At 34.3% G+C, this 16,555-nt stretch overlaps 2 protein-coding genes across 2 annotated transcripts in view; one reads left to right on the forward strand and one right to left on the reverse strand.

Moving 5' to 3' along the window:
- Positions 1–16,555, reverse strand: part of LOC145666680 (uncharacterized) — a 346,326-nt gene that overhangs the window by 217,660 nt on the left and 112,111 nt on the right. The gene's annotated exons all lie outside the window — the stretch shown is intronic.
- LOC145666679 (lysosomal alpha-glucosidase-like) overlaps positions 14,218–16,555 on the forward strand; it is a 59,753-nt gene continuing 57,415 nt past the window's right edge. The window contains exon 1 of the mRNA XM_081734153.1: positions 14,218–14,297. Coding sequence (XP_081590279.1) covers positions 14,234–14,297 — 64 coding nt within the window. The 5' untranslated portion in view covers positions 14,218–14,233. The remainder of the gene's footprint in view (positions 14,298–16,555) is intronic.

A 16,555-nucleotide genomic window follows, 5' to 3' on the forward strand; every position in this document is an offset into this window, starting at 1 on the left:
TTTTAATTTGTTCCCCGTAAAAGAACGTAAAATTTCCCGACTTGATTCCTCCATTTCCTTCTCATCTAACTTCCTGATATCCCAATAGGTCCAACCTCTATTTCTAAACTCATTTTTTACAAATTGTAACGCGCCTACCCTATAGAGACTTCTTGTTTGTCCGCGACTGCTTACTCAGTATATTCGCAGCTAACCTCTATACCCCAGAAGCCTTCTCCTCGATCCACAATCTGAGGACGCGCCGTGCTGTGGTGACAGGAAGACCACATTTTAGGGATATTAATACAGCTATATTTCATATATACAACAGGTACTGATTATCCGAACACTGCTTTAAAACACACAGGAACAATGAATATGCTCGGATTTATGGATGCATATTAAGACTGTGAAAGCTTCGATGCCGTAAAAATCGTAAATACTAGTGTCAGTGTAGTATTACACAAATGCATCGTACGTTTGACTATCCGAACTATTCTTGATGTATCACATTGTTTCGTTTTATAGCTATATAACTTTATAATATTTTTGAAAGTTATTATACTGTTTACCTGTTCTCTGCCAATAGCAACTGTATGAATTTATAATACAAAACTGAAATACAGAAGAATGAAATAAAAAAAAGTGATATTTCGCAGAGCATCTTATGTAAAGGGCGCCTTGTATTCTTCACAGGTTCTGTACTACCAGTCAGTATTTGAATTTATTAAACAAAGCTAGTATACAGGATAACTAAAACCACTTATCTATAATGTGATGTTTCGTAGGGCGCCTTATGTAAAGGGCGCACTGTGCCGTTCACGGGTTCTTCGCCAACAGTAACTGTGTGTATTTATTGTACAGAACTGTGCTGTACCAGAAGGGTAAATAAAATCGTTCATCTTTGTTGTGGTCTCGGAAGGGCGCCTAATGTAAAGGGCGCACTGCACCTTTCGCGGGTTCTTTACCAATAAAACTGTAAGAATTTATTACTAAAAACTTGTACCTTTATTTATACTATGATATTTCGGAGGGCGCACCGGGACATGTTCCGGTGTCCCGGTGGGCCAACACGGGCCTGCCCCCGGCCCAAAATTCAATAAACTATTTCAAAGTAAATGGAATATCTTGCAGAATTTTCACATTTTCAGGAATAAAGTCAGCAAAGTCCCCGAAAAAATCGTAAATACGCCACTGTATATATTATATAATCAATCCACTGTGGTTAAAATGCATCTTTTGATCCAAAGTTACATATGGAACGTTCAGAATACAAGAAAATCAAGCCCATTACCCAAGTTATGGGAAAAGAGGCAGAAAGTTTGTACAGTACGCTTAAGTTCATGGATTATTTTACATGTTTTTCCTATTACAAAATTATTTACAATATCTGAACATGAATCTTTTAAGCTTTGAAAGAAGTTTCAGAGAGAGAGAGAGATCTTAAAGATGAAATGTGTAGAAAATTACCAAAAATGGACTTAAATCCCTGGTACACTGAATGCGCCATATTAATGTATATTCAGTCCAGTATCTTATATATAAAAGAGAACGCACAAATCCTTTGTTCCCTCATCACGCTAATACGGCTGAACCAATTTCTTTCATTTTTGGGGGGTTATTAGGATTTGGACCCTAGATGGTTTTTATCATATCACTTTAATTTTCAATTACCAGTGTCTTGAGATAATTGACCATTCAAGTGTCCATAACGTACAAATCCTTTGTTAGTTCATCATAGGTAAAAATAAACGTATTTATATGCAACCCGCATGACCGTGTCACTCGGCGGGTTAACATAAATGACAGGCGATATAATGTTAACATTTACTGCAATCTACTATGGTTTTTATCATATCACTTGAAAGCGAAAAAGTAAAAATTATCTAAGTAACAAAGTTTATTGCGTTCCGGGGTGACCGCAGCGAAGCGGGGTGAACGCTGCTAGTTTATAATAAATTCTTTTGATACCAGAAACAAGGAGAACTATTTAAGCTATTGCAGACTTATTAAATAGATCAACCCATATTCAATGATGCACTGCAGAGTCGATTGATTTTCATATATTTTGAGGAGTGTTAGCCTATAGCAGAGGTGACCACGAGTAGGTTGGCAAGTCGTGGGAGGTAGCCCGAGATGGTTTGTAGTGCTGTATGTACTAATTGGTATTGCCTTATGACTCCTTCCGGCGATCTAGTGAACAGATACAAGTAGACCGCCAGTAATTTCTAAAATGAAAAGTACCCCTCAAATCTAAAATGTTTGGCCATCCCTTGTCTATAGTTACCGATTTCCTTTTAATCAGTGGCGGATGATAGATTGTGGTTTCGGGAGTTGCAGTATGAACGATCGGAGACAAAAGATATAAACTGCACTCATTGACTAATCAGCATAACTTTAGATGCAAATGCTATGTGACATCTGAAATTAAATAAAATTCTGATTTTAAAAAATAAAAAATAATGCAGAACATTTTATCCAATTAGTCACCTTATTCAATTAGTAAGTTAATTCTCCTCTCTCTCTCTCTGATTGGAGTAAATTTGTCTAATACATGCTGATTGAATTTTGGTATTCCCCTTATAAGGTCTTTTTTGGTAGAAAGTATAACCAATGGTGATAACCTTTCTTGGAACATTCAATTTCCTTAAAAGTGTCAATTCTTTTCGATGTGGAAAAACACCTGTCTCCTTTTGCTGACGTCATAGGTATAGTTAATATTAATTTCGGAAGCTTTGTAAATTCACTAAATATTTTTTCTAGATTATTGCGAACAATTCATTCTAGCAAACTCAGTCCCTGACAGTGATCCAAATTAATCTGCAGCGTAGACTGAAAACAGTTCATGGCAGAGATTAGTGTTATAAAAAAAATATAAATTGAACACACGTTATTAACAGTTTATCTAGGAAAATGTAAAACAAATTGTAAAAATATATCTAAGGCAAACAACATTGCTGCCGCAAGATCTGTGAATTTAAACCGGATTTTTTTCGAACACTCTTCTAAATTGCCCTTTGCTTGTTCTGTCTAAGCCTTAGATAGAAGTTTTTCCTCAATGGAGAGCTGGGAATTGCTTTTTTTTTCTTTTGTAAGTTACTTACAGAAGACATGCTATGGAATTAATTCAGAATTTGTAGGTTATTTACAAAATTAAAGCAACACAACTCAAGTAAATCTAATAACTAAAACCCAAAACAGCTGATTCAGAAAAAACAGCTGCTATAAAAGAGGTATATGAATCGCGAATGTCACATATACACCAACCCACACACGTGCCAGTACTACACCCAGAAATGTTTGCTCGGAGGAGTCCAAATTATTTGAGGAGGTCCAATATATCTATATAATATCGAACCTGTCTTATTCTGCACCCGAAAAGATAATAAGTAGTTAATTACTGTCACCTATATCTTTTTGAAAAAGAAAAGATAGAACGATTATAAGAAAGAGTGCATAAAATATTTAGCCTACATGAATCATTTCTCTGTTAAACAAGTATAGTTCTTTAAAAAGGTCTACAAATGTTAGTAGAGTTGGAAAATTTTTGGAGGCTTCCGGACCCGGTGGACCTCTCCCTCGTGGCTGCGCCCCTGAACATTCCTAACTAGTCCCAGTCCCAAATTCAATGTGGCGTTTCCCATACAGTTTTATGTGGAAAGTTATGAAGAGTATAAAATACATTTATTTTATAAAACAAATATGCATATACTAAAATACTATCTACAGAGGGGGGGATTCTATATATTGGCTTATTAATATCTGGTTCATAAAGTGTTGTACAAGAAGCCTTCATTATCTATATACGCTAAGAATTAACTTGTAAATACGTGTTTACTTTCATTTGTTTTCTACTCTAGTACAAATTTTCTATCTTATTTTGTAATTCTACAATCACTTTCTTTTTAATTCTCGTTATACTGATTTGCTTCAGTATAGTCCTGTAATTTAAACATGGGAATGCACAAAAGTAAATTCCACTTGTGATTGGTAGTGAAGTAAAATTCAGAAATCTTATTTAGCGCGAAAAACCTTCTCGTTCACTGGAAACCGTGCCGCGTTGTTGCAGAAGCACTGCAACGACCAGATCCTTTAACGTCTGAGATAGAGGAAAGGAGACTTAACATTTGCTCCAATTGCCGCGCTGAAGAAATCTGGTCGTTGTATGCTCACTGCAACGCAACATAAGTTAGAGACTCTATGACAGATTGTTTTTCATTTTTTAAAACAGATTAATGGATTTTACAGTTATAGAAGTAAAAAATATGTTATTTAAAGTATATGGAGCAAGGGCGCCCATGTTGTGGTTTCCAAGGGGGCAAGTATAAGCGTCATTTCAAATGTAGTCTCAAATTTTGCGGTAACTATTCTAAAATATCTATTGGGTTTTCAATCTTCCGAAGCACAATTTCCTTTAAACGGGGGGCGAGCATCCCACCTTGCCCCTCTGATTGTCGCCCTTGTATGGAAGTATTAGTTAGTATTTTTCCTCCTCTTTACTACTACTGCCAATAATATTTTTTCCTTGAAATATTTTGGTCGTTGAGCAACGCTGCAACACTAACATTAGCCGCCACTGCTTTTAATATATCAACCTTAAAATACGGCACCTTGAAAGTTGTTCAGTAGAATCGATTATAATCATAATATTAAGTATGTTCTTTGTATTTCAATTAAATGTCGAGTTGTTCTTTACATGTGATCCTGGATTATACTTCCGGTGGGATAGCACGAAAATTTAATTTCACTATTATTCACTTTCGTTAATCATCAGTCTCCTTTACCCAAAAGAGCATAGCCGCGGGACGTTAAACTATAAAAAAAAATATTCACTTCATTTTTCATATTGTCAAGTTGTTCTCTACTTCAAGCTGCCCTGTGAGTCCTCCTCTCTGGGCGTCACATTAATACATGTCTTCGAAGCAAGGAGACGGCTTGATTAATGGTGGGAGCTCGTCTAGGTTGGATCCCATATCTTTCGATTCTTTCTGCGTCCACGTTCCATATACTGCACAAAAAGTACGTAAAACATCAAATTAACCAACCAATATATAGGATGTCTACTTAATTAAGATACCGGTGATCTTTCCACTAAAGTAAAAACCAAAAATTATCCTTAAAAAGTAATTTTAAAATGTGATTTGGCTCATTTGCTATATGATAAGCGATTAAATGTCGAGCGAAAATCGTAATAAACTCGAAAATGCTCAGTCACATTAGGTCCCCAATGAGTTCTCCTCTTTGGGCGTCGCACAGTGGTCGGAAACTGGGAAAAAGTGGTGGGAGCTCGTCTAGGTTGGATCCCACATCTGCGTCCACGTTCCATATACTGCACAAAAAGTACGTAAAACATCAAATTAACCAACCAATATATTAGGATGTCTACTTAATTAAGATACCGGTGATCTTTCCAGTAAAGTAAAAATCAAAAATTATCCTTAAAAAGTAATTTTAAAATGTGATTTGGCTCATTTGCTATATGATAAGCGATTAAATGTCGAGCGAAAATCGTAATAAACTCGAAAATGCTCAGTCACATTAGGTCCCCCATGAGTTCTCCTCTTTGGGCGTCGCACAGTGGTAGGAAACTGGGAAAAAGCGGTCACATCGATTTTGTTAACTTCGCCGCCTATGAAATCGGTATTGATATTTGATTATAAGTGTCTCTGCTGCTTCCAAATCCGGAGTGTCAGGACATAGGAATATTTTCGCTGTCCATAAAATGCATGTAAACATTAACAAATAAAAATGCCGAAAAATCAGTAAAAAATTCTCCAAACAATATGATATGTTTTAACCATTTATATAGTTTCTGAGGTCGATGAAAGCGGTTGAATAGTACATTGGACTCAAATACTGTGTGTTTAGTGAAAAGTTTTATTTGTTATACATTGTCATATCATGTATATGATGGCTTTGTTAGTGTTGCCGAAAAGTTACATATACGCTGATGTTAGTAGCTCTGCAGTCTAAGCTTATCCTTGCTTATCTGCAAAATAAGGCTTATTGAGTTGACCATGAGTAGTACAAAGGTTGAGCATTGGAAGTAGCTGCACCCAAGTGCACTTGAAGGACTCAGTCCCATCTAACTGGGAAAGCGTGATGAATAATGTTGTTGTGATCACAATTGAGATCCGCTATCTAAGCCTTACAAAGGGAAAAGGTATATTGTCTTGTAGGTAATTTGGATTGCCCTACGTCGCTGAATCAAAGTTGTAGTGAACTCATACATATTGCAGTGATAAACTATCAGTCATGTGGAGCTGCTGTAAATTACACGTCAGTGCGGTAGTATATAAGAAGATTCTATATTGAATCTTTTAATTTTACCGAAACAACATGATCCTGAACTAAATTACAGTCCAGTAAGTATTAGTATTTCTTCGAAGATTGTGCAGGTGAAAAACCGCAAACTTTAATTTTGTATCCTAAGGCCAAACACTCATTTGTTTTACACCGTCTTTTTATTAGCTGCACATACAATTAGAGGGAAAGCAACTTGAACCTGTAACCGCTTCTTGGATGCATTTAACTTCTGTCATAACTTCGTACTGACTAGCGATAGCCAATTCACATAAGGCGTCAACATATTATGTTTTGAATTTATAAACTGTATGTATGATATGATTCACGATGGTGGATTTCAAGATGGCGACTTTCATTGTTCTATGTCCTCCCCAATTTTTCTTTACCTTTATTACTCCCCTACATTGTTCCTTTGGTTATATTTTGCAGTATTTGACATTTATGCGAGGGGTCTCTACACTTCTGAACTACCCAGTATATATAACTGCAAGTATTGTAGCAGAGGTTCTTCGAATCACTTTCGCAGTAGTTGCAATCAATTTAGAAATGATAATTACGAATAGAATGATAGATAGACGTCCGTCAACTTCCATTATTTCTGAATAAACTATGTTTGTCTGCTTTTTCCAAGTTTCCGTCCACTGTGCGTCGGATTAGCGTACACGCCTTTAGAGCAAGGCATTGTAATCTAAGCTTTAAAAATGATACTAATTTTGGTATTCTGCATTATCTAAATTTCTTCCATGATTATATCTAAAAGTAAAATAATTTGTCTCCACTACACATAGGAAAGCATACGACAATTTCGGACTATTCATGTCATTGGGAGCAGAAAAAAAATAGGATATATATATAAACCTCATAAACTAGTATAAGAAACGATATACCATATGTTTAAAGTGGAATCCGAATTACACGAGCTATCAGAGTTTGAAACTAACTCGTTTTGAGATCCAGTCCGAGACCATGCACAGCAAAGTTAAGTGTTGTAGCTATAAGACTAAGAAGAGTTAAGCTACCATAAAGTTGCAGGAAGCCTGTGTTGTAAAGTTCCAATTAAACTCGAAAAACTAAAATGGTAATAAAGCATTTCATCCACTTTCAAAAAAATATATTGTACTAGTAATTTATTAATCTAGTAGTAGTATTTGTTAAGTTAACGAACGTAATTTTATATTACTGAATAAAACAGCCAAAGAAGAATGTAGTGAATAATAAATGAAAATTCCTAAGAGAACCCGGTGACGGCTTTTGGTGGAATAAGTGAAATTTGGAATTAGTGAAATTCGAAAATTGGGTGCAGTCATTTAGGTTTGAATACAATTTCTTTTGAAAAAAAAAATTAGAAATTTCCGGATTGCAAAATACACAGAAAAAAGAACACGAAGACGTGCAAATTTTATAATGGAATATATGGGAAAAGATCACTCATTGCCGTTTTTTTTTTTTTTTTTCCTCCGTTGAAGCCAGGCGGCTGACTCCAACGTAATATCTATATTAATGTTTTCTGCAAATAATTGCAAACCAATATGGTGACCATACCCGCTTACGCCAAAATAACATTGCCAAAAAGTGCTTTCGAATGCTGCTCCCATATTGGCTCTGTACTTCGGTACACGATTAATAGGTACATGTCATTTTCTTTACCTGCCGCTTACTTAAACTACCTTTTCGTTGACACCAACAAAATCAGTAAAGGTAACGGACCTGTAATTAATTAAGATATTAGGATCAAATCTGAAATGTACACTATAATTTCGTCAGTTCTATAATTCTTTTTATCATTTAGCATTTTTAATCATTAATCTCATAATACAAATTTAATTAAACAGGATTCGAATGATGGTGCTGAAACAACGCTTAATTATGGAATGTCAAGCTGGAAATCAAAAATGCCATGTTTACTTTTGTCCTGTTGCACATTCCCGATTCTTTTGAACAGAATTACATTACTTTGATCCAGTCTACATCCTCGCATCTCTTATGTAGCAGCTTTTGCATCAAGAGTGAATTTCCTGTATTTGCTATTGATATTTTCTGAAATTAGCCAGCTGGAGGATTCGCCCTCAGACCCCCACGTTTGCTCGGCCTACGGCCTCCCATCTCTTAGACCCACCATTCTACCAAGTTTTAAGTTTCTTTTCCTATTTCAATTATCTAAAACATAAGATTTTGTATCCCAAGCAAACGCCCATTTAAATAACATGAGATTTTTTCATCCCTCTTTTGACTCCTTAAAACCTACAAATATTCACTTTTGGCAATTTTCCTGTGGCTTAGTCTCGGAATGCTACAATCATGCCTAATGTCATCATTCTAATCCTGCCGGAAGTGCCTAAACATTTTGGAGTGTAGAAGATGCCCCATATAAATAACATGGGAAAGCTTTTCTGTTGCCCACGAAATCACTCTATAGTTAGAAATGTTAATTTTTAGTGATTTACTTAGGTAATACCACCAAAAGCGTACAAGCATACCGAATTACAAGTTTCAATTCCAATTCCAAGTACCTAAAATATGAGATTATAGATCCCCAAAAAATCCATTTAAATAACATGGGAAATTTCTTCAGCCCTCTTTTAGACCCCCTAAAACCTAAAACTATTGACTTTTGGTATTTTTCCTGTGGATTAGTCCCGAAAAGCTACAATCATATCAAATTTAATCATTGTAGCCCTACAGGAAGTGCAAAAAAATTGTTTTAGAGTGAAAAAGATGTTACATATAAATAACACGTAGAAGATTTTTCAGTTCACTATAAATCCATTCTAAAGTTGAAAAGTTTTGCTTTTAGCGATTTACTTAGGTAACGCTAGCGAAAACGTACAAGCATATCGAATTACAAGTTTTTATTCTAATTTCAAGTACCTGAAACATGAGATTGTAGGTCCAAAAAGAGTCCGTTTAAATAAAATGTTGAATTTCTTCATCCCACCTTTAGATCCTCTAAAAATTAAAAATATTCACTTTCGTCAATTTTCCTGTGGGTTAACCGCGAAAAGCTACAATCATGGCAAACTTCAACTTCCCACATCAACTGGAAGTACCCGTTATTTTTTGTCAATTCATGTATTTTTATATATAGTTAGGATAAGAAGAATTAGTATGTAGATTACATCCATTTGACGCATACATATTTTTATTGCTTATGATACAGAAATGAAGTCCATAATAGACTTTATATTATAAACTGCAAATTATTTTTAAAATAGGCCTATTCTAGACCGTGGGCGAGTTGGCTGAGAATCTGGAGCCAATCAAAACTGTTCCCAATTGGGCTCCTCGCCTCACTGTCCCTTGCGTGCGTATCTGTCAATGATTGCTTTAGATGCTAGTGCAGATGTATTGCGTATCTCCTCCATTTTTCGTTAGAAATTTTACAAGGAAATATTTTTTATCTTTAATCTGTTTGATCAGTTGTTATACGTAATCAGAAAGATATTTATACACAAAGACTGCTTTCAAAGCTTATCTTCAATCAAAGGAAGATAAGCAAATCACTGTATGTTTGACATCACTTATCTTAAATATGATCACTGACGATGCGTTCTTCTAACATAGATTCTGTTAGTTGTGTTTAATCACTATCATTACAAGAATTTCATTACTTATTATTTATTTTAGTTTAATATTTTAGTGCTAAGTGTACTATTTGCTCCTGAACGGTAAGTAAACTTGATTTGTTCTTCTATATTTACAGTCGCAATAATATTTGTTATGATTGCAAAACCTCAGTGTAATCTAGACTATATCTGCGGATTGACTATTCGAATAAATAGTCTTCATATCTCTTACGTAAATTGTTAACTGAAGAAAGTTGCAACTTTTTAACGTGATCAAATGTTACTGCATATATTCTGAACAATATGAACAATTTTAATTAATTCGTTTTAACTCAGTTTTGATTGAGGCTGTTAGTTATTATTAATATTATTAACGACCGCGCATTCAAAATTATTTGCTTAAAAGTGTGTTAGAATTAAACGTTATACAGATATTCTTTTGTGATTACAATGGACGCAGATATTGGTTCTAAAAATTGAAACAATATTGGAAAATTACTGATAAAGATTAGAAAATTTGAAATGAAAAAGACGTTGATAACAAAACCTACTGAACAAAATCTTGACCTAAAATACGACAATTATCAGAGCAATATAAAACTCTTGTAAGCTCTGAATTATAAACTAATTTAATCTGTGACCTAAGAAAATTCAAAGGTTGATCAAGAAGAGACAAAATTATTGTTTGATAGAATTTAGCATCCCTATTCAATACCGAGTTAATATAAGATATGGATATACAGTTTAAGGTGGAATCCGAACTAACGTCATGCAGTCAATTCTCTCCTCCCGATAATCGAGCCTGGCACCCCATGTACCAAATCCCATAAGACCAACAATGAGGGCTCAAGCAGACATAAGTCTGCGTTGGTCCCTATACGGTGGCACTACAATATCATTAGGATTGTCAGTTGCCTTTTACCAGCCCCTCATCTTCTTCATCTAATCAGAATCTACTTTTCTAAAGGTTTCCTGGATTGTTGTTACTCTCTTACTTACCTCCCAATTTTCTTGCCTTTACCAGATCGTCATTCCCAAAGATTTACTGTTGTTACGTTCTTACCTACCTTTCATCTTCTTGACCTACCCAGATTCTCTTTCCCAAAGGTTTCCACGATTCTTGTTACCCTCTTCTAAAAACCTCTTGCTTGCTTGACCTATCCCGAGTCCTGTTTCCAAAGGGTTTCCTGGATTGCTTTTACTCTACCTTCTTTTCCTTACTAACCTTTCTTTTCCTTAACCAACTCAGGGTCTTCTTTTGCAAAGGTTTCCAAAAAGGCTTATGAGTTTTATACACTATGATTACGAATTAATTTACTTACTCAGAAATACACTAAACCTTTATTTATTGTTCTTGTTTTGTAACGACAGCATATAATTTGAGTTGGTAAACAGTGCTTCAGATATTTCACTATCCAATAGAATAAACAAAAATATTTATTGTAACGTTGTTTTCAGTATCACAACATTGATACAGCGCTTATATTAATAAGGGGAATATTGATTTCAATTGAAATGTCCGTCCTTGTGGTATGTTAGTGGGGATAGCCGTTAAGACAATCAACAGATGATTCAAAAAGAAGTTCAGAAATATTATGTAATTATTACAAGATTTAATTTATCGAAAAATGAATAAAGCAAAGCAATATATATCCCTCTCCCCTTCCACAATTATTCGGGGCTGAATTTGGATTTAAAAGGCATCAGAAATGTCACTGTTTATCTTATCGACCTCAAAAACTATAGATTCGATACAATATCGGTCATTTTCCATCATTTGTAAAAGTCTTTCCCCTCCTTTAAGTTACATCGTCGAAGTGATAGACAAAAATCATCGCATTTTCGAACTTAATCTAAGTTGAAAATTTGATCGAGATCGGTCCGGTGGTTCAAGAGTTATTAAGTTTTATTTATTTTTATATATCCCCCGTCCTACCTCCTCTCCTAAGTTCTATCGTCAAAGTGAATAGACAAATACCATCTCAGGCCCGAACCTCATCTATGTTGAAAAATTGATCGAGATCGGTAAATTGCTTCAAGAGTGAAGTCACATAGAGTCAGTTTCATTTTTATATTTTTACATATATATCCGCCTCCCCCTCCTCCAGGTTGCACCGTCAAAGTTGAATGATAAAAATTATCCCAAGCCCGAACGTCATCTATGTTGAAAATTTGATCGAGATTGGTTTGGTGGTTCAGGAGATATTAAGTTGTACTTATTTTTATATATTTGACCCCTCCTATCCCCCTCCCCTAAGGTCTACCGTCAACGTGATATGATAAAAACCACCCCAAGTCTAAACTTCATCCATATTGAAAATTTGATTAAGATCGGTCCCGTGGTTAAAGAGTGAAGTCACAAAGACGGTCACTTTTATTTTTATTCTATTTACATATTTTCCTGCCTCCCCCTCCCCTAGGTTCCATCGTAAAAGTAAAATAATAAAAATATCCCAGGCCCGAACCTTATCTATGTTGAAAGTTTGATCAAGATAGGTCTGGTGGCTCAAGAGTTATTAAGTTTCATTTTTTATATAGATTTCTCCCCTCCCCCTCCTCTAAGTTCTACAGTTAAAGAGATATGATAAAAAAAACCACCTCATATCTGAACATCATCTATGTTGAAAATTTGGTTAAGATCGGTCGGGTGGTTTAAACGTGATGAAATCACAAAAACAGTCACTTTATTTTTACTTTATTGGCATATATATCCCCCTCCCCCTCTCCTTCGTTGCACTGTAAAAGTGAAATGAAGAAAACATCCCAGGCCCAAACCTTATCTATATTGAAAGTTTGATCGAGATCGGTCGGGTGGTTCAAGAGTTATTAAGTGTTATTCATTTTCATATATTTCCGCTCCTCTCCTCCCCCTCCCCTAAGATCTACTGTCAAAATGAAATGATAAAAAACTTCCCAGGTTTGAACTTCATATATGTTGAAAATTTGATTGACATCGATCAGGTGGTTCAAAAGTAATTAATTTACGAACATAGTCACTTTTATTTTTATATTTATTGATTTTTATATATCTCCTCCTCTCCCACCACTACGTTGCTCCGTCGAAGTGAAATGATAAAAATTATCCCAGTCCTAAACCTCATCTACATTGAAAATTTGATCAAGTTTGTCGGGTGGTTCAAGAGTTATTAAGTTTTATTTATTTCTTCTATATCACCTCCCCCTCCCTTAAGTTGTACCAGCAAAGTAAATAGCTAAAAACACTCCCAGATCAGAACCGCATCTACGTTGAAAATTTGATCGAGATCGGTCAGGCGGTTCAAGAGATTAAGAGTCACGAACATAGTTACTTTCAATTTTATAATATAGATAAGTTAAATTTTAAAAGTCTTCAGTTTAATATTGTAGAGTCATGCCCTGTGCGCTAAAAGAAGTGGATGATAATTATGAATGGACGATAATGGGATATTTGTATAATGAGAAAATGAAATGGAATGGGAGAACTCCGAGAAAATATTCGAGTGTGATGTGCACCTCACGTTCACAGTAGTTGAATCCAATCAGAAACCTTTGCAATAAGAGATGAGCGCCTTATCATTGAACCTTCGTATCTCCTTCACTCCACCCCCGCTCCATTCACTTGTAAATAGGATGAACAAAATTACTATTACCAGATAGTCAACATCTAGAAATTATATCATTCTACTTGTTACAAAGAAACAGTACAGTGTTAACAGTGTTAATTGCAATTAAATCCTCACAATAGTTTTAATTCGACAAATTCCTTGAACTCTATCTATTAGCGTCAGGCAGCGCAGATAGAGACATCTATTTGCGTGGTTGTCATTATTAGGAATTACCGTGACGCACTAAGATATTTGTCTTGTATAAATAGGATTTGAAAAGTTATAAGAATTATTTGCAATTAATTCATTATTTACGTACACTACTATAGTATAACACGCGGATTTAAAAATAAAATGAAGTTCTGATTCGGAATCAACGTTCAAAATTCTATAAAGTCCATTACCTTTGGTGATGAATTAAGACTCACAATTTGCAACCTTTCTTACATATTATTCGAAGTTTGAATTTAATATTCCAAGTAGACAACAGTGTATGGGTTTTGTTTTGATTGTATAGTGTTTACAAACTGGAGCTATTATTTTCTCGTGTTTATAGGCCAAAAGAATTGTTCCCTAATGAATGTTTATTAGAAGTTTCTTCTTTGCTCTAATGAGAAAATATCATGAATTGGAAGAAAATAACAAGTATAAACAAAGATCTACGAAACTTTAATTTACTTTCGGTTTCTAGTTTCAGTTTCTTGTTTGTAAAAGCCCAGAATAACAGAAAAAAAAATATTTCGTCCAATTAGTATATTGCTGTTTCTTTCCTCATTGTAGGGTACAAAACACTATCAAAATATGGGGAAGAGAAAGAAGTCCTCGGAGAAAAATGAAGATAGAGTTTCTACCTTCCGGAAAAAAAGTAAGTGTTTTTCTACATCTTAACTAAAGTGATATAGTATATTTACTGGTAGTACCTTATAGATTCTATTAATTTACAGTAACACCCAATTTACGGAAGCAATGCGTTCAGTAACCTTAACGTAAGTCGTATTTGTAAATTGCGTAAGTACAACTTTATAAGAAATTGCTTTATTTATTATCATTATCCAGGCACGGCTGCTGACCTTACTCATACTGGTAGAAACTAAAATGTTCTCTCTTCAAACTAAAAGGAAGAGAACTTACTTAAAGTTTAAAATATTGTATACAAGAAAGAGGAACATTAGATACTTTCCTTGCCTTAATTTGAAATGATAAAACTGTAAATTCTACCGATGAGTTCCCTTAGGAGCCGCCTCCTCTATTATTATTATTATTATTATTATTATTATTATTATTATTATTATTATTATTATTATTATTATTATTATTATTATTATTATTATTATTATTATTATTATTTATAGCATGTATAGATTCCGTTGAAAATGTATATTCAGTACAATTTAATAGATGAAAACATCTGCGTATTGGTTTCGAACTTGAATTGAACAAGCATCACAACAGGTAGTATGGTGTTTCCCCCATATATATTGCATTGTTAAAAATACTTTCTTAAATCTGAGAAACCGTTTCTTACCTGTGCACCGAGAATATCTTTTCTTGCAAACAAGCGTTTAAAACTCTCATTAATGAGAAATGCAGGGCTCCCAGCTGTCCTATTTTCCTATTTTCCCTATATTTTGGAAATTTGTGTATATTTGTCCTATATATGTCCTATATTTTAATATTGTCCTTTATTTCCTATATTTTTCAGTGATGGAATTATTAAAAATACAAGCCAAGGGCAGTTTCAGTGATGATTTAAATTGCTACATATTAGCAATATACTAAATATCTTAGTTTTTTTTTTTTTTGACGTCAATAATCCTCACTATTCATTTTATTTTATTTTATTTTTCCAATCATTCCATGTCCACTCTTTTTTTTTTTCTTTGTTTCAAATGTGCTTATTCTTTCTCAATGAAGCTTAGCTGTAGAACCTTGCCATACTCCAGTTTCTTATAACGCAGGCTGTGTTAGCATTTCCTTTCAGCACTGTGTGCTGCAGTATTGGCTAGACATTCAGGTGTGTTGGTATTTACCAACATATCCCAATGCTTTCCAATATTGCTGTAATAATATGCAGGATCCCACGCGTCCTAGAAAACCTGAAAATAAAAGTGTCATGAAAACGCCGTGGAAAAGTCATGGAAAGCAGAAAAATTGTGAAAATCGTGGAAATGTCCTGGAAATGATTTATGAACTGGAAATGTCCTGAAATTTATGTTGTATAACAGTTGTTAAAAGTGTATATATAATTTGCAGAGCTATGATAAATGAAATGCTGTTACATTATTTATTTCAGAGGGAAATGCGTTGATCAAATAAATCAATGTTTAATTAGATTCAAATATTTCATTTATAGAGAAATAAGTTATATTATTTTTCATTTCATTAGAAAGATATGAAGTAATGAAAAATAATGTCAAAATAAAGTTCATAATACATTTGGAATTGGGCTGAAACTAAACACTTTTTGTGATCTGGTAGAAATGCTAGAGGATCTACAATTTTGGTTTCACCGGTGTCCTGCACACAGAGAAGATTTAAATAAATTAACAGCAGAAGGAGGAAGTGTGCTTCGGTATATCAGCAATCAGTGGCTATTGGTAGTTCCGCATTGCTCTAGAATTGTCTCTCTATGGCTAGCACTGACAGAATATTTCTTGAATTTCCTTCCCAACCAAAATTAAATTTCATTAGTCAGAACGTTATAAAAGAATCTGTCAGAACTTGAGATCTCCTGTTATATTTGCATACTTACATTTTCTTATTAGTGTAGGCACTTTGTTCGATAAATTTCTTGTGATTATGCAAAAACAGGAACCATTTATCCACATTTTGCATGATGAATTAGTTGAACTACTTAAAAGAATAATGGCTAAATTTGTAGTATTTGATCTGTACAATGGAAAAACTGGATCTGATCTCCTGAATATAAAAGTGAAAGAAGAAAAAAATCTACTGCCAGATAACAAAATTAATGTCGGTGATAGCTCATTTTCGATTATTTTTACTTCTCATCACTCCATTTCTTCATGTAAATTATGACCTCCACTCTCCCCTTAGGATAAACATTTTAATCAATTTAATACCACGAGATCCCTGGGAAACGTACTTTTGATAATCATGTCA

This window comes from Thermobia domestica, chromosome 12, assembly GCF_964235325.1.
Source record: "Thermobia domestica chromosome 12, izTheDome1.hap1.1, whole genome shotgun sequence".
Lineage (NCBI taxonomy): Eukaryota > Metazoa > Arthropoda > Insecta > Zygentoma > Lepismatidae > Thermobia > Thermobia domestica.